We start from the raw sequence: 19,414 nt of genomic DNA on the forward strand, positions 1-19,414 counted from the left end.
CCAACTGTATCTAGTTTTGGGGAAATACAGTCAGGCAGCATTGGTTTTCAGTAGCCTTCCCTCAGAGTTCCAAGTAACCCGTTCTCTCCTCAGAAATCACTTGCTTCTCTTTCCAGAAAGTGGAGGAGCCAGACCATCCTTCACCTTCTTCTAATTTTATAACCCTGCAATTGCACTGATCTCAAATTAGATCTCACCGAATTGCACTGATCTCACCCTTAGTGTGAGATTTAGCTCCTCAGATCTGGGCTTAAGCCAGCAAGATGTGATCAGGCTCAAGGTGTTTCCGAGTGTGATAGCTGGAAAGTTTGTTCAGGCCTGTCTCTAGCTGGAAATCCAAGGTAGTGCTGGTTGCTGTGGGAAGGTAGGATTGATTCATCCTTCATTTTGTGGTGTTTTGTGTCTTGCTTTTTTTTTTTTTTTTCTTTCTTTTTTCCCTTAGACGGCTCAAGCGGGACTATCCGGTCACTCAGCCTGATTTTCTCAGAGTAACATCACTGGTTTCACACGAATAGACCCATCGAGGAAAGGAAGCAAGAAAGCTGTCTGGTGAGGTGCACAAGAGCAAGAATCAGAAAAACGTGGTTATCCTGCTGCCTCCAGCATTGCCTGGCTGCAAAACCTGGGATGAGGTGTTTATCAGCACTCTGTCTTGGGCTGTCACAAAAAAAAAAAAAAAAAAAAAAAAAAAGTGGTGTAATGGTATTTTTCTAGCCTGCGTTGTTTGGAAACTGGATGCTCGTGAGGTGCTGGCAAGGCTCCCAGGCGCACGAAGGCATCTGCCTGCCTGCCCCTGCTTTCTCCCTCCTCTTGGCTGGTGACTTAACCAGGCTGGGGGCTGCACGGAGCAGTGGCGACTTAACCCCACGCTGCTGTGGGGGGCCTGTCTGCTGCTCCTGGATGTGCAATGCAGCCATGGCAGGCAGACATCACGCCGGCGCCTGCCCGGGGAACTGCCAAAACCTCTTCCAAGGAAAGCAGCTGCCGCCGAGCGGGCAGTTCTCAGAGCAGGAGGAGAGGCTTCCAGCTCAGAGCCTGCGTCCTGTGCACAGTCCTGTGGTTACGAAACGGCCACACTTCTGGAAGATGCTGCTTTCTGTTTGCTTGTTTCCTTCATTGACAGGAAGGTCAGAAAAAGGTTGCCCTGGTCAGGCATCACCAGACTCCTCAGATGTGAAAAATGCAGAAGAGGAATGGCCTGGCAGAAGGAAGGAATGGCCGATTTCAGTCACACACATCTTAAGCCACTGCAATTTCTTTTACTTTGGTGGGGTTATTCCACTTTATTTCACAGGCAAAAAAAAAGTAAAATAGGCCCTTCACAGCCCACTGACTCCAATGCTGACTCCAGGAGAATCCGCAGCTGCCTGTTACTTCAGTGTACTGAGGAGCTGCTTCATGTTTTAACATCTCTCATTTGTGGCATTTATACGGTCCGGTCACTCCCTCCCGAAGAGAAAATCTGCTGGGAAAGGTTAGAAGGGAGTAAACCGCTGCAAGATGCTACTTGCAGTTTCACTGCCAATTGCTCTGAAAGAACCGGGGATTGTTTGCATAAAGCTTACTGGCATGCTTCTTGATGGACTTTGAAACAGATGTGCTGTTCCTAAAGCATTTAGGAAATGTTCCTGAAGCATTTTCCCTAAAGGGAAAGATTTTTGGCAATATAAATGTATACTTGTAAAGAGGGACAAATTTACCCTGCTCGTTTGCTGTCAATCCCCAAGGCAATCTGCTATCATAGGAGAATGCTAGTGAAAACTCGTTCAAGTTTTCTCATTCCTCTGCAACTCCTGTGTCACAGCCCCAACCTGATGAGAGTACTGCATTTCTCCACTCAGACTGTTTTATCAGGAAAATCAAAAAGACCTGAAAAACAGAAGCTGAGGTGCAATATGAGAATGCCACAGATAAGCAAATTAGCACCAAGAAAGGATAAGAACTAGCTAAAGAAAAATATTAGCTCAGCTGAAAAATAGATGCAAATTGGCCTTAGACATGTTTAGACTGGAAGTTAGGAGTAGGGCTTTTCAAGGCTTTGGAAAATTTTTCTGATAGTAGCTGTCAGAGCGACAACTGAAAACACATGAAAAAAGAAAATTATGCAAGAAGAAATTTCTGGGATGACCTGAAATTGCAGAAGTCAAGACCCAGTGACACAGTAGATTGTCTATATTTCTAATGATTTGCCAGTCAGTATCAATTGTTTAGGTCTGGACATCAGGCCTGAGGTATCACAAATGAATCAAGTTAGAGCCCTTTCCACTGAGATTGAAAGCACCGAAGTATTTCATTTAGTCCAGCAAATGCCATCCAGCTGCTTCAGCCTGTGCTTCTACAGGCTGAATTCATGCTCTCAATTACTGATGGAAGCTCCATATATTACTATCAGTCTCTTTTTTCCTTATGAACCCTATAAAAACATTTATATGAGCCAGTAATGTTGGACGAGCCCTTTCTCATGTTGCATTCCATAAAAAATCTGTCTGAGCATGCATGTATTTGCAATGTAAACAGCAAAGGTTGTTGTGATTTCACGTACCAATGCACAGCTCAGAACAGGGGTCTCGTGATCTGTGGGCATCCAAGGCAGCAGTTCGGTGGTGTCCCACAGCTGATGCAACGTGGTTCACTTTGCAGATCCTCTCCTCTCCTCTCCTCTCCTCTCCTCTCCTCTCCTCTCCTCTCCTCTCCTCTCCTCTCCTCTCCTCTCCTCTCCTCTCCTCTCCTCTCCTCTCCTCTCCTCTCCTCTCCTCTCCTCGGGCTGCTTGTTTTGAGCACGGTTTGAAACCTTCTCCAACGAGGTGTTGTCTGACTGGAATGATTACCTGAGGGAGAGAGCTCTTCTTCTAGCACAAAGCCTTCCAAAACGCATCCTTGCAAGGATGGCAATACCTTGTTGCCTTCCAGCAGCAAGGACAGCCCAGCAAGGGTCTCACGATGAATTGCAGCTGGATTTACTGAATAGTAATGCTGTCTCCTTCTAGCGGTATATTCTGCAGTATAATATTCTTATACAGAACAGGATAGTATCTAGTGGCTAACTTCACCCCGTTCACCACCATTAGCTTTGTATGGGGAGAAGGAGCCTGTGTTTACTACCAAATGAAAGGAAGCCATCCACAATTCTCCTTTTAATTGAGCTTAGCCTTGTAAAGTATGAAAAGGGTACTATATTAAGGCCAATGTTTTACTGTCAAGTAAGCAGGCTCCTATTGTGCATATTGCCAAGCAGAGATAACAGGGCTCTTATGCAGTCAGAAATTTGTCCTGCCAAGTAGGCACCAGGTTTGTATAAAGCACACTCAGTGCATGTGTGTGCGCATGTACTGCCAGACAAAGATTTGAGCTTGGCGTTGATTTTTCCCATGAAATCCCCAGGCAACAAATGCATGCTGATAGGCGTTTCCTTTGTTTGCAGGAGACCCGAACCAGGGATCTTCCAAACAGGTCTCAATAATTTGTTTCATATGAAATTGCCCCTATCCATCCTGGCCTTACAGTAGTTTAGGTGTGGACTCGGATGTCTGCAGCCAGGCTGGGATCTCTCCTATCTTTTTATCTGCATCAGTGCAACTGAACATTTGTTAAAAACTATCATGAGGTGACTGAAAAGGAGAAATTAAAATTCAGTTGTAAGTGAGGTGGTGACTGAGGAGACTTATCTTATTGACTAAACTTGACTTAGTTGTTTAACAGTACTACCTGTACCTAGTAAATAGGAAAGCAATCTGAGAGAGAAATCTCAGAGGGAGAAAAGAAATCTGATCACAATATTGCTGCAATACAACTATCTCATCACTCCCAAAAGATCTCTTGCAGCATGAACGATAGAGTTCCTAACATTTTGTTTGTTTCTTTGTTTCTGCTATGAATAAAATATTGGTGTGTTTGAGTTTCAGTCTGAGTTTGGGGGTGTGACTTCTCCTCCCACCACCGATCTAAACAGTCCCAAAATGGGGAGGATATTTGATGTAAATTCCAAATCCCTGTTGGGTTCTAGGTCCTTTATGAGGACAAATTAACCCCTAATGAAACTTGCAGTTTTTGCTATGCTGACACAAGTTATAATTACTGTTGTTATGACGTCCATGTTTTTCTTTTTAGGACAAGTCCTAAAAAGTTTAATACTTGTTTCAATTTCCGTGTACATCAGTGGTAATGCTGCCTGGTTATGGACTTCAGAATTTGCCCCCAACACATATAATCTCAGTTTGTTCAGACTTGAAAATATATGTTTTTTTGTGTAGTTTTTTTTTTTAATGTTTACTAAGAAAATGCTCTACAAGGTGGAAAAGAATTCACTATTTGATCAACATCTTTATCTTTACTAATGAAGAGCAATGATATATTTATCTCTTCAAATAAGCAATAAATTGTCAGGCCCCTGAGTGCACCAAGAGATGCTGATTACCCTGACATAATTCATAGCCCAGACTATTTTGAAGAGCAGAAATTGAAAACGTACACGTTGCAGCATATTTTAAAGGTGATTGAACTGTGATGGATGCTTCAGGTCCAAAGATCTGGCAGTGCGCTAGGAGGCTGTAAATGTTATTATTTAGAGTAGTTAAATTCCAAGCAAAGGTGGAATTCTATCCTGTCTTTTAAGGGTACACAGACAAACCTTCACCAGGTAGCAGCTGGATCAGGAAATAACATATCACCCTCACTGCTAGAAAATGGGTAAGAACTGAGGGGAATAAGCATAACAGAGCAGTAAGTGGAAAGCTCAGCTGTGAAGGTATAGTTTAAATAGGACTGACATGAGTTACCTGCAGTAACAGAGTCAGCAAATTGGAGATATACATGAAGGACAGCTTTAGAGAGAAGCTTCCACAGCCAGAATCTTTCTAAAGATCTCAGAAAGGTAATAAAATTTATTAAAAAATAGTTAAATCTGGCGCTATAAGGGAGCCAAAGAATCACTCAGTGAAAACCCAGAAAAGAGCCAAAAGCCTCATTTTGGTGTTAGGACAAATTTGTTAGGACAAATTAAAAAAAAAAATAAAAAATCCTTTTCTTGGTGGAGGTGTGAGTTCGAGAGAGCCCTGCTGAAGCCCAGTTCCTTCGGCGAGTCCTGCAGATCGCACGAGAGTGTGGAAGCCAGCCCCTGGCCCCAGTGCTCCTGCAGCCACTGCAAGAGAGAAGCTTAGTCTGTGAACGATTCAGGCTTTTTTCGAGCTGATGCCGTGCACTGAACTTCTGAGGCAGTGCACCTGGGTGGGAAAATCCCCCTTGGCTTGGCCACAGCCCCAGGGCGCTCTTCTCCTCCCTCTTGGGCATCTGGGTGACCTAGGGCGCAGCGCTTGCTTGTGGCTACAGAACAAACAGCAGCCTGCAAAGAAAGGAAACCAGGCCTGTGGGAATCACCGAGGATTGAGGGACCTGGGTCCCACTTGATTTGCGCAGAGGATGGGGGGATATTGAACTCACAGATGTCTTTGTCCTGCAGGAACTACGCTGTGTGGATGCAAAGACTTGTGTCGAAACGTGTGTGTTATCCCATAGAAACAACAAGTTAATAAAAACGTATTTATTCCAACATGGGAGCGAGGACCTAAGTGTCCCTCCGAGGGGACACCCGTTTCTTGACCTGGTGACCCTGAGAAGGAAGCACAAAGGGAGGGCTGGCTGGTTTCTTTAGCTAGCCCAAGGGAAGAAGTAAAATATGCTTGATGTGCACGTGACGTGTCAGTGGGACCTAAGGAGCTAAATGTGTAAGAAAAAAGGATGCTGATATTTTTGAGGATAAGAACACCTAAGGCCTATCTTAAAGTACATGTGCTACTCCCTGCTCTATCTTTATGAAAACTTTATCTCTGGATTAAAGAAACTAACTAAGTCTAACAGCTTGGTTTTTTTCAAGATAAGCCAAATTTTCACTGCCTCTCCTCTAACTCGCACTGGCACACTGTACAGTGCCTGCTTTTGTGTCTGCTTACCAGAAGCTATCAGAAGTAATGCATATAAAGTAGAGCTTGGTAAGAGAAAGAGCTTTTCATTTACCCTCAAGTTCCAAATATCCTGAGGTTTTGTTCCTCAACAATTCTGAGGACTGTAAAGATCAGCTTTTACTGTCCAGGTGGAGGACACCACAGCTAGCACAGCCTTCGATTTTGTCCACTTGTCACTGAGTTGAGTCACAAACCAAAATCTTCCCTATATATTTAATCTCATTTAAATCTCAAAGTACATTTGAGTGAGAGGACGTAATATATTATTTAGAGCTGGTCCATTAGCCTATGGGTTAAAAGCATTTGTGCCCATAAAAAAAAAAAAAAAAAAAAAGCACAGTTGATAGGAAATTTTGAGAACTAGACAGCATCTGTGAAATATTAATTCCTTATACAGAGGTCTTGAAAAACAGCAGACTGCCTTCCCAAGTGAAAGGCAGAAAGCTCTCTGAACACATTGTACCTGCACTGTTTCCTACACTGAATCTTTTCCAGCATTAGCATTAGGGCTTGTCTTTTTTTTAGCCCCTGATAGCAGAGAGTTGACTGTGTCCCATTCCATCCCTGTTTTGTGAGAATATGGTCTCTGCAAGATATCTCTTCTCTGTAACACTCTTCCTCATGAAACAGGGTATCTACAACTGTCCTTTCACTCATTTTCCTTTTATTCCAGTAAACTGTCCTACCTCACAAATGCATGGATTTTGCCCATGAAGCAGTTAGGACCACAGTAATAACATCATTTAGCCACCGAGCTGTACCAAGGCATTGAAAAATGGCACTGGTGCAGTTAGCAATGAGAACACCTATCTCCTCCACCTCCTTGACATACAGCACGTATATACCACATGGTATATAGCATGTGCATTGCCATCCTCTGGGTGTGCACCAGAGGGAAGGAGCTCTGTTTGTGGGACCACTATGTCCCTCAGCTCTACAGTGCTGTGGGAGAGCACAACCACCCTTCAGAGATGATTTTGCCCTTGGAGCGCATCAAAGTGGAAAAGGCAGGGATGCTCTGTTCCTGCTACTGAGCAAGCAGTATAAGAAAGGGGACAAAATTCTCTATCAAGAAGGAGAGAAATGAAAGATAATATAACTAAGCAGATTTAAAATAAATAAATAAATAAATATAGCAGCTTGTTTTTGAATAATTAAACTTAGAAAACGTTTATCACTTGTACTGGTAAGAAACCCTCCAAGCAGGACTTAGTTTCTCTGTGTTAGGGCTCCTTGTGCTCAGTATGAGTGACTCCTTAGTCTCAGAAACAAAATCAACACTGTGGTTTTCAAAGTGCTGCCTGGAAAGAGATGTGAACAGGAAGAGTGCAGAGAGCATGAGGTATGTGCATGCAAATGTGCAATCACAACAAATCCAGCTCAGCAGGCTTATGTATGCTCAATTAATAGCAAAATTTTATTTAAATAAAAAACTTGCACCCACCCTGTTAGAGAACAGATAGAAATTTCTTCTGTGTTGGAACTGCAGACAGTGTCCCTTTAAATCAATGTTATTTTTATTCATTTTATTCATTTTCCTGTCCTTCGCTCTCGACAAGTCTCATTGCCAATGGAATATCTGAGGGTGAACGATGTGACTTTCTTATTTTACTTTGTGACTTTGATGTTTTCATTGGGGTTCACTGGAATAAATGATCGTTGGAAATATACTGATATTCTCAGGGGATCAATCAATCTTTATTCAGAAAGAAGATTTCCCGTATGCTGTGCTTGACAAAAATATTCCACTAAAATGTTACTTTGATCCCACCCACATTCCAATACCACTGTGCATACTTTGTCTAACTTTCTTTATGAATCACCCAATAAAACACACCCAGTTCAAGATATTATTGGCAATGTTACAGTCTACGTACCTTAAATCTCATTTAAAACACAAACCTTTGAACCTGAGACATTGCCAGTATTCAAATCCAAGAAAAAGCCAAAATGCTGTAATGTAAAGCTTCTTAATGTGCTGATGATAAAAAAATGTACCTGACGTCCCTGAACTCTTCCCACAGTTAAGAAATATTACAGTTTACTCTTGTACCACAACGAGACACCTGGTGGTTCAAGCCCTGTATGATGGTTAAAAAAAAAGAAAACGGTAATTCATATATCAAAGGCACAAAGTTGATTTTGAAATGATTGAGACAATGAGCCTAGCCAGGATTTGCTGTAGGAGTGCAATTGCCCTTTCACATATTTAGTAATTTAATTAAACTGGGAAACTATTTTTGGACCAGACAGTTCTTTCAACTTTTGATACGTGGTATTACAAACCATCTCGCCCCATATATTGTCAGTTTTCATAACTTCTGGGTAATCACCATCTTCCTCATAGATTACACTTTTTTTTTTGATGTTTATTTGTATCCTCTCTAGGTTTGTGTACATTTGTTTCAAATACAGCACTTCATTCTTTGGGTTCCCTCCCACTTCAATAACAGAAGTTCTGCTTAGAAACTGGCATGTGTCAAGAGCCATCATCCTTATTTTGGGTAGATTTTAGGGATTGTTTTCTCTGTTATACAATCCATGCTCATAATCTGTAGACTCTACACATTTTGTAACATTGTAAATAGGACATAAATCGAGTCTTTTAGAATATTCTCAGCCTCTGCTTTTAGAGGCACAATAATTTCAATTTCAATTATTTCTTCACTGAATTGACCTGTGCTATGTCTCATGTATTTTTCACTGGTGTCCTGGTGTCATGCCACTGTCTGCCCACACAAATGTCTGGGTCAGTGCTGCATGAAGGGTAATTACATGGTTGATGATTGAGTCGGAGCACAGGTAGAATGTCGAAGACTGTACAAATAAACGCATCCAAAGACTGACTCCTCCAAGGGTCTACAAAAAATGTGTGTAACTGACCCTGAAATTCAGTAAGCTTCCTACAAGTGCCAAGGTTATCTAAACAAAGAGTTCTTAGGGTACAACCCCTTGACTTCTCCCCCCCTGGCATTTTTTCTCATTGACAGGTTCTAGCAATTGCACAGGCCAGGATAACAAGCCACATCCCAGACCAATCACGCTCCTGACATGCATCCCACTGGCACCTACCACCCTTCAGATCAGCAAAAAAAAAGTGCTTAGCTGCCTGCATAGGCATGTACCCAATTCTCCCTGACTAAATAGATTGCACTGCTGTTGGCTGAACAAGGTGGCCAAGAAGACTTCCAGCCAGCTCATATTCACATGGGTTGTGAAGCAGTGTCACTGTTGAATCTGACCTAAGCCCGGTTGAAATCCAAAAAAAGGCTGCAGACAGGTTGCCAGACTCGCTTCTGCCAGGATTTGGGGTTTGTTTCCATTCTGCTTTGGAGAAATGCAATGTGAGGACAAGAAAACAGTAAGAAGGTTCAAAAACTGTTTACGAAAACAGAATGAAAAGTGCTGTACAAAGAAGCTTGCTGAGGGGAGTTTGGGATGGAGGAGCAAGAGGGCAGGCAGAGCCACAGCTGTAGTGAGAAGAGAAAGGATCACAGGGAGGAACTAGTTGGAAGGGTGTGAAACTAATGTTGGAAAAGCAGGTTTGGTGACAGCGATAGTTCAGTCCCATCTGTCCCTCTGAGATGTGTTCTGGGATCTGAGTAACCCACCTCTGATTCAGGAGAAGAGTGTGAGCCTGTTATATGTGCCAATATCTAGGCAGACCTAGAGAGATGCAAATTTAAACTCAGTAGACCAGGAAATGAAGGAGTAAACAAATGCAAATATATTCATCTGAAAATCAGGTTGGGTACTGCCAGGTAGGGACTGGTTGGGTGGGGAAGGGAGACTGTGTGGGCTGAGGAAAGGCTGGAAAGCCTGGCTGATTCAAGGGCAAATCTTATAGGGATGTAGGGTCTGTCCTGGCATACAACTCAGAGCGGGGACACGCATTTACATTCGTACTTGTCATGAATTGAGTGACATCATGTAGTGAAAAATAGCAAAGATCTTCTTGTGGTTTATTTTATTCCATATTTTCCACATCAGGAAATGTCTTGCTTCAGGAAACTTGCTTATTTCCTGATAAGCAGCACTAAGCACATCACTTTGCTTCCTTTGTTCTCTGTTTCTTTACCTGTAAGAGAAGAATAATGGCATTTATTTCCTTTCAAAAGGATTTGGAGATCTAGGACGAAAGGGGAGGATATCAGTGTCTAACTATGATAGCATCCCAGCTGCACATATGTGTGGGTGCTGGAATTTCTTCCAACAGCCAGCCAAAATTCAGACTTTTTTTCCCTCTGTTAAAAATAAAATAAAATAAAATAAAATAAAATAGAAAGAAATCTCAACAGGCAACTGAGGAAAAGATTCAGAGTTTCTGATTGTCCAGTCTTGTTTCCTTCCAGTATGTCGGCAAGTCACAGACCTCTGAGAACCAGGAAATACGGAGCTAAGATACATCAGAGCAACCTGAACTCTGCCCTGTTTGATCAGTGACTCAGCCTTCCATACCGACCGTATGCGTGACACATGATTCCTGAAACGGAGCTCCTCAGAGATGCAGCACAGCTCTCTGCTAAAGGAAAACCTGTGCCCAGGTGTGTGACACCGAACGAGGAATCCTGTATGTACGTGGCTCTCAAACACTGAGACCCAGCTCCCTGGCACAGCCTCTGGGAGCACATAAAGGATCAGATACAGACAAAGACTTTCACTTGCCCAACAAAAAGGCCACAGACCACTCTCATGCGGTGCCTATAGCCAAAGGATTTGGGATATCACCACTGGTAGTGGTCTTAACAGTAAAATGAGGCATCTGGACTCTCTCCTGCATGCATACCTCTCTTTCTTTTGACTACACGCAGTACAGCTGCCATCCTTGTGCCTTTGGTGCAACAGGTTTGCTTGCAAATCCATGCCAATAGCCTTTGCCAAGTCCAGGTGCAGTCTTAATGTTGCATTGGTACATAGCTCAGTTTGGATTCCCCAGTTTAGAGAGGTTAGAGCATCACTTGAACTTGCCACTGAACTTGTCACTGTCCTGGAACGATATGAGGTACCCAGATTGCAAAATTAACTTTGTATTGAGCTCTCTGTCAGCAAATTTAGATGTTAATCCATTCATGGTTGTCAAACGAAAAAGCCTGTTAGGACCTTCAAGTCCTGTATCTCAGCAGAGTCCTGAATAGGTACAGCTCTTGCTCTGGAAATGGGTGAAATTAAATAAAACTGAGTGGTGCACAGTCAAAAACCTTCATATCCAAAAAGGATGTATTAAAAAAATAAATAAATAAAAACAAGACACAAACACCACCACGACAACAATACAAAAGACCTTCAGGATTTTTATTGGAGGGAGAAAAAAAAAAGCAACAACAAAAAACCACAGGAATGGGGAGGAGAAGGGAAGGAGAAAAGGAAGGAGAACGGGAAGGAGAAGAATGGAAAGGTTTTACGACGAGCATCCCTTTTTAGCAGAAATGCTTCAATGAGACATTTTCAAGAGCACACCAACTGTGTCCGAGGCTTCAGCCATCGGGTTTTCATGTGTGGACCCATTCATATTACAGGCACCCATGTGCTTATGCGTGTATATGTATCTCAATCCGACTACTTAGTCGTGGGCCAGTTTTGGTTACGCACTATGCGAAGAACAGAAAGATGGTCTATAAAGTGTGTAACTTAACCAAAAAGCCATATGTGCACAGACAGAATCCCGGGGGTGGACAAGAAAGTTATGAGTCAGTATTACTCAAGAGGATAAGCATTTGTCTTAGTGCACCAGCAGTCTAACCCCAATACATTTTTTGTAGGCTTTACAAGAAAAGAGCTTTGCAGAGGAGTCTGGGGGAGGATCGCGAGATGGCTCTGCGGATATTTATGGGAAGCTCATCCCACACAGGAAGGGTAGCCTGGGAGAAATGCAAAGCTGGTTAACATGCGGACAGTGAAAGCTGGCACTATTGTCTGGTCAGACACGGTGACTTGCTTCTTCACAACAAATGAGAGGAAATGAATTATTTTCTGTGAGAGCGCTTGGCCCTGCGGTGGCTTTGAGCCTGAGCTCCATATCCCTGGTGCAGTTTTGACTGAAGAAATGTTGGTAAACAACCACAGGATACCATTTTGGAAATATGTCTAGATGGATATGAGGTATCTTGCATCTTGCTTGGTCATTTGTGTAGGTTTGTAAATATTTATGCAGTACTTTATGCAAATACTATAAAGTCTCGTTGATTGCTGTGGGCTTTTATGAGATACTTCATACAGATAGCAATACAGGTGTCTTCTGTCCCATGCAAATAATCTTGCCAAGTAGTTTTCCGTCTGTGTCTTTGCATCCATATCCTTGGCATCTGCCCCTTATAGTGTGTTTTTCCATGAGATGGGTGTATGAACATGAGTTTATCCATTTCTTAAATTTTGTATTTTCCAGCGCCTGTACAGGTACTCAAATGGATTATGAGAACTCCAGCACAGATCTGTTAGAACATTTTGGCAGGTGCTTTAGAGCTTGTTCCTTAACACGTCTCGTCTAATGAAACAAGCCTGCTCTGAAAAATTTCTTGTATAATTAGGTACCTTATTTTTGAATGGCAGTTCAGCAGTGTCAGAAAGAGTGGGCTTGTCACACACTTACAGCGTCTCTGCATGCCTGCTTTGTGACCTGTGGCAGGCAGTCTTATGATGGCCTTGAACTTTGATCAGGCCCCTAAAGAGTGCCAGGGGATTTGCGGGTCTCCTGAGGCCGAGAAGTTTAGAAATATCTGGTTACTTATTCATTAAGTGGGATTTTACATTGCATAGTAGCTTTAAGCCAAATCAAAGTGATTTTTCTCCAGGTGCATGTCACTGTATGAGCCAAAGGTTTTGCCACAGCTTCTGTTCACAGAGAAGAGACCTTTCCCAATGACTGCTAGCAGTGGTACCAGGACCAAGGGCATCTGAGGAGCTGTCTAATATTCTAGGGCTAACTTGTAACAAAAAATTGCCATTCTTGAACCGTTGCAATTTGTTTGGCAAGGTTAAATCACTCTGATCCTTGTTATCTGTGCTATTTACATCCCACACACTCCTGCCTACAGAGAAAATCACTAATCACTGCTTGAGAAGATCACATGCATATAGGAAGATCCAAAATTAATTTATATGAATTTATGTTAAGTATGATCTCTTGCAATCATTTACCTTGCTTTCTTGCATAAATTGTACACTGATGATAATTAAAACTATTAATACACTCTTAAGAGCAGTAATTCTGACGTATTCCAAATTATAAACCCAGTTGCAGCATATGTATCTCATTCAGTTTAATTTCTCATTCTGATAATAATAGTCAAGACAGTTTTGCTGCACTCAGACCACTGTAACCTAGTGTGCATTAGCACCTTTTTATAGAGCTGGAAAGAGAAACCAAAGCCCTTGATTCTTTCAGTAAAACCAAGCACATAGCATTTTGAGGCTATTGCTGTTGACTTCAGAAGACGCAAAACTGAGCCTTGACTGTGGTGAAGAATGTAAAGCAGAGAGGAAAGAAACCTCCTTGAAAATAACTTGCAATAATAAGAGATAATAAAAATTTGGTTTTCAAGCGTGGTCTGTATTTCTGCTCTAGGTCTACTGCTATTACATCCAGCATTGCTAGCTATTTGCACTGTCAAATATTTCCCCTGAATCTTCTCTTCGATTACTCTGGCAGAGAATATCACGGTTCATATAACATGCTCATGGTGGATTTCTTTGATTTACTCAGATTTTGAGGTCATATATCTGAATAAAAGCAAGTGTTGCATGATCAGTATCCAGCAGGCCCGAGTGATTTCTCTAAAGATTGAATGTGTATGAAACAGGGCAGAGCTTGTTCAGAGTGTAAAGAAAAGAGATGTTTGCCTCTTAAAATATTGCACATTTTCAGCCACAAAGGCAAAGAAAAGGAAAAACTCTAGATATTTATCCCTTATGTGACTTATCAAAAAAAAAAAAAAGGAAAGCAGTAGTATGATGTTAAAAAACAGCTTACGAGGCGAGGCGTACTGTCAAACATTAAGTGAAAAACTGAGCAACCAAAACTGCATCCTATTTGGAAAAACTGGACAAAAATAACTTATTTTGCTCTTTCGTGCAGTAACAACACGAGTGATGATTACAGAGATAAAAATAAGACTGGAGAACAGATAAGACTTCCTGGTAACATCAGTATCCATAATGTTTTTTCTTTATCGAGCGTTCTGGGTATTAACTAATTAGAACGTTTGTTTTATCCAACATTTTTCAGCTTCCCATGTACAGCGGAAAATCTATCTAAACAGTTACAAGCAGCGACAACAAACGCCAGCACTGACTGTGAGGCACAGCTAGCAGGCGCGGAAAATGAGGGATACCTTTATGTGTACGTGCAACTAAGTTTTTATAAAGTCAAACAGCAGCAGCGTAGGGAACTTGCCGTGTTTTTAAGCCACGGGTGCCCAGCTGCTGCAGCTCAGCGAGGCCTCCACCTGCAGTTTACCCGAGGAGGGTGCTTGTGCCTGGCGGTGTGTTGGTGGCAGGGCCACCTCCTGGGGACGTTCTCTCCGGGTGACCTCACAGAGGCCGAAGCAGGGACTTCCCGGCACGGAGCCTTCTCTCCGGACTTTGCCATCCCAGCCACCTCAGAGACTCCTCTCCCCAGGAGCGACTCCACGAGGGCCAAAGCGAGATTTTTGGCGTCCCAGCTGCCCCGCTGCGCCCCGACCCCTCTCCGCAGGTAACCCCACAGCGAGGACTCCCGGGCCCGCCCAGGTGAGCGGGCCGGGACGTACGGCCGTAGCCTCGCCGACCCGAGCCTCGCAGCCCGCGGGCAGGGCCGAGCAGCTCCGGGTGTGAGTCAGAGCGAGGGGCGGGGAGCGCGGCGCGGCCGTGTGCGAGCGAGGAAGCCCGGGAGCGAGCGCGGCTCCGCCGGGCGGAGGCGGGGGCAGCGTGTCCGGCCCAGACCCCTCCTCCCCGCCGCCTGCCTCCGCCCGCCCGCCCGCCCGCGCCGCTCTCCCGGGGACGCGGGGAGACGCCGCCGGGCCCGGAGCAGCGCCGGGGCCGCCCCCCTTCCTCCTCCTCCTCCGCAGCAGCAGCCGCCGCCGGCCCCGCTGCCCGGCTCCTTCCATGTAGCGCGGCGCCCCGCGGGGGCTGCAGCAAGATGGCGGGTAGGTAGCGCCCCCCTCCCCCTTTCCGCCGCCTCCCCGCGGAGGCTCCAGCCCTCCTCCTCCTCCTCCTCCTCCTCCTCCTCCTCCTCCTGCTGCTGCTCTCCCCCGCCCCGGTTTCGGAAGCGCTTCCCGTCCGGGTGCGGGGGGCTGCGGGGTGGGGTCGGCCGGCGGTGTGTGTGTGTGTGTGTGTGTGTATGTGTGTGCGTGTATGTGTGTGCGGGGCTGACGGTGCGCGTGTCCCCGCAGATCTGTCGCTGCTCCAGGAGGACCTGCAGGAGGAGATCGACGGATGTGAGTGGGGTCGCGGCGGGATGGATGGATGGAGGAGAGGGAGGGATGGGAGGAGAAGCCGCGGCGCGGGGCTGCCGTGGGGCGAGGAAGTCGCTTCAAATGTGGGTGCCCGGGGTGCATTGTGGGAGGAGGAGGAGGAGGAGGACAGGAGGAGGAGGAGGAGGAGGAGGAGGAGGAGAGGCCATGCTCGGCGCTGCCCATGAAGCACGGCCAGGGCTGCGCGGGGCTCCGCAGGGCTCCCCCGCGGCAGCGCCGGGGTGCGTGGGGCGCCCGTTGGCGGCGGGTAACGGGCGGCGGGGGCCGCCCGCCGGGAGCTGTGGCGGCGCCCCGAGGGGCTGAGGAGGAGGAGGGAGGGAGGAAGGGGAGGGGGTCAGGGTGGCGGTGGTCGTCGCCCCGCACGCCCATGGTCTCGGCCTGGGTAGCCTGTGGGGAGGAAGGCGCCGGATCCCCATCGGGAGCATGTGGGTCGCTGGGCGGTTGGTGGGTTTGTTTGGCTCCCCCACCCCGCCCCTCAGGCCCCTTCTTCTATAAACTGGCGAGAAAAGGGTCTGGAGAGGAGTTGCGTGAGGGCGTGAAGCACAGGACGCGGTTCTGGCTCAAAACACAAATTCAGGGGTACCAGGGCTGGCGGGCGGCGTGTGTAACGTTATCTAGGTGAGACGGCATCTGTTGGCAGTGTCAGCACCGAGGCAGCTTTGGCAGCACAATAAATATCAGGTAGGATGTGAAAATGGAGGCAGCAGCCCTCTCTGAGGCGGTTCGTAACGCAGGCTCCTGCCTGGCAGCCTGCGGTGGGTGAGCAGACCCTTGCCACTGTCTGAAGGTACGTGTCTGCTGCACAGCCTGCTCACGAGGAGACCAGATTGCAGGAGAAACCCCCTTTCTTCTTTTTTGTTTGGCTTAATTTTTATTTCTGGGGGTGTTATTTTAGCTTTTCAGAGCCTAACTGAACGTTTTACATCTCCTTTTCTCAGTTTTGGGATCTGATGTTTAAAAGCTTTTTGTTGCGTGTTGCCTCACACAAAGAGAGAGCCTTTTTGCAAGGCTTCATTTTTTTGTTCGCGTCTGGTTGCTGGGAATTCGGACTGATAGCAGAGCTGTTTGAAAACTTTCTGTGATTACAGGAGGACTTCCTTAGAAGTGACACACTTTGAAAAGAAAGCGCCTTCTTAAATTTCTGCTTAGGTTATGATTTTTCTCGACTGTAAGACAGGAGTTGGAGGAGGATATGACTGTAGTCACAGGAGAGATGATTCTGAATCTATGGTTTCCCTGGTGGTGGTTTGAATATTACGGTCTTGTCTTTAAAAAGGGAGAAATTATATATGCTCGGATATATATGACTCAGTCCAGATGAGAGCATTCTGAAGGCAAGAGCCAGAGAAATCTAAAAACTTGAAACCTCATTAAAAATGACTGAGGTTTTGATGGAAGTAGATAAAAGTCAATAGCTCGATATTTCAGTGTTTTACTTATAACAAACACAAGAGGAATCTGTATGAATCAATGTGCGCTGTCTGGACATAATTCAGTCATGTGATGTCTTTTATGGTTCTTAATTTTATATGGTTTTGTTCTTGTGAGGTGGGCGTGAGCTACCAAAAAGTGATGCAGAGTGGGGAGACTGTACATCCCTTGGGATGGTTTTTGTACCTGTTTGAAATAACTGTATGTTGTATCCATGTACAACAGGTCTTAAGGAATTTGTGAAGGTTTTTGCAAGCGATGCGTTATTTGGGATTATGTTTCATGGTTGCAGGGATTAAAAAGACAGTTTCAAAACAAAAAAACAGAAACACCACAAAAAGTCACAGTTTTTGTCTGGCTTTACCAATGCTGAACCCCACCCTATAGTACCTTGCTGTAAATATTTCAAATGTTTACAGCTCTTCTGAGCAGAGGAGTTAGGTACTGGTTTAGAGGTGTATTCCTGCATGCTAGAATGCAATTGTGAGAAAATTGGGAGTGCTGGCAGCTTTTATGCATGTGTGATTCTGGCAGCTGTGGTCCTGCTATTAAATGTGCTAAACAAGGAAAAAGAAGTGAATTGTACGAGAAGGCTGAGATGGGGCCAACTGATAGGCTATTGAGAAAAGCCAACTGTGTAGTTTTAGTCCTTGTGCTTCTGACTGATCTGGTATCCACCAACAGCAAAACATCTGTGAGGTTCAGTGGAAAAAAACAGGAGGAGTGATACAAAATACAAGACTAGATAACAACATGTTAAGGTCTGGACTGGGCATCTGAAGCTGGGTCTTTGCTTAGGCCTGTGGCTTGGCATGCTGCAGGAGGTTAGGCGTTCAGTTATAGCTCATCGGCGAGTCTAGGTTTGATTCTGAATCACAAAAGTGTATTTTTTATGGTGATAATTCATAGCGTGAGTCACCATTTTCTAATGCAGTAGAAGTATTACAGGAAATAAGGACGCAAAATCAATAAGGTAACTAATAGATAGCTTTTATTGGTCAGGTTGTAAAACAGTAGGAGGAAGTCCTGGAGTTGAGCAAACAACAATATGCAGTTACTGCTACAAGTAATAAACTAAGCATCTGTACAGCTCTTCAGAGCTGACAACAGCTATTTTATGGTCTTGGTCTTAAGGTCTCTAAAATGAAGTATTTTACCAGAAAACTGGCATTTAACGAACAACTTGTACAGCTCTATCTCTTGTGCCTGCTCATTGAATGCTGATTGACCCGAAATAGCAAACAATAAATTATTTTTATCTTTGCAGTACTGTTTCAATAGTTGCTTGTAAAATAAAGTTTACCTTTGCCTAAAGAAGACTTGATAAATATTTAGTTTAACTGTAGCTTTACTAGATATCAGTAGAGAGTAGTAATCTGCCTTTGGGGTAGTGGAAGATCTTCAGGATATATGTGGAAAGCATCTATTTAGAAATTGCCTTTTGTTTATTTGTTTAAGAGGTCAGAGGGATTAAACAGGAGCTTTTATAAGAAAGGCTTTTAGAGAGTGGCTGACAAACCAGCTGAATTGACTTTTAAATAATTAATTTTGCCTTTAGTTTGCTTTTCTATTTTGAAAGGTTCATATTTTCTGCTCTTGGTTGCTTGGTAACCACGGGAAAGCTCAGATTTTTATTTTTCAGGTGAATGCGTACTTCACACCTGACAGGACATCACCCAGATGATTCCTTTAAGTAGTTGGCAGAGCTTGGCAAGTGGTATTTCAGTGCTTTAATTCCAGCTAATATTTTGCGTCTGTACAGGTAGCTCCTGATGTTTAAGGCTATGATAGTAATTAAAGACATTGTTTCTCCCATGGTCAGCCAGCGGCTTTTCCTTGTTTGGAAGTTTGAAGTTTAAGACAAAAAACCTCAGTGGATGTATTCTAGCAGGACGTACAGAAGGATATAAAAGAAACTTGATTCCTAAATGGAAGTTCTTACTGTGAAAGCAGCTTTACTCTTAACTGTCATCGTCATGGTGTCCTGCCCCCACCCAGTTAGTAACATTTGGTTGCATTTTGTCTGTGTGGAGGTGAACATAACAGAAATCCTAGCGTGATATCCGTTAAGGTAAAAAAAGGAGGGAAGAGAAATCCATGATGGCAAGACGGTGAAAACTCAGAGTGGAAGCCTGCAAGAAGATTTCCCCATCCCATCTGGCCACTATGCAAAATAAGGTAGCGGCTCAGTTGCAGCTGGGCAGTTACACTACTTGAACTATTGGTTTTGATTTTCCATCGGAAATCTTGTACAGTATGTGCAGAGAAGTCTGAAAGTTTGGCTTTTGTTCACATACTTGTTTTGTGCATTCAAAATAGGAAGTGTAGTAAGCTAAGTGGAGAACAGGAAAGAAAATAACCAACACCAATGATTGAAAAGTAAACAAGAGTGTAGAACTATTTATTTTTGCTGATAAATAAAAAAAAACCTTTATAATTCCTCCTAGATGTATTCTACCTTCCTCCCTTCCCCATGGATGCTTCTGAAGATTGAACTGATCAGTCCGGATAGATGCAATCAAACGTACCGTGATGCTTGCTCCTTTCAGTCTGCTCATCGATGTGTGCAGGCTGCGTGCT

General features: G+C 44.3%; 1 protein-coding gene across 7 annotated transcripts in view; it reads left to right on the forward strand.

Moving 5' to 3' along the window:
- Window positions 1-14,857: 14,857 nt before the first annotated feature.
- Window positions 14,858-19,414, forward strand: part of PPP4R1 (protein phosphatase 4 regulatory subunit 1) — a 63,451-nt gene continuing 58,894 nt past the window's right edge. For 2 of the 7 annotated variants that reach the window (XM_035564176.2, XM_050708864.1), the window contains exon 1: window positions 15,514-15,624. In XM_035564176.2, the coding sequence (XP_035420069.1) occupies window positions 15,567-15,624 (58 nt within the window). In that variant the 5' untranslated portion in view covers window positions 15,514-15,566. Of the gene's footprint in view, window positions 15,077-15,188; window positions 15,368-15,513; window positions 15,625-19,414 lie in introns of those variants that run through there. The other 5 variants (XM_035564177.2, XM_035564178.2, XM_050708863.1 and 2 more) reach the window with 5 other exon arrangements.

This window comes from Cygnus atratus, chromosome 2 (assembly GCF_013377495.2).
Source record: "Cygnus atratus isolate AKBS03 ecotype Queensland, Australia chromosome 2, CAtr_DNAZoo_HiC_assembly, whole genome shotgun sequence".
NCBI classification, from domain to species: Eukaryota; Metazoa; Chordata; class Aves; order Anseriformes; family Anatidae; genus Cygnus; species Cygnus atratus.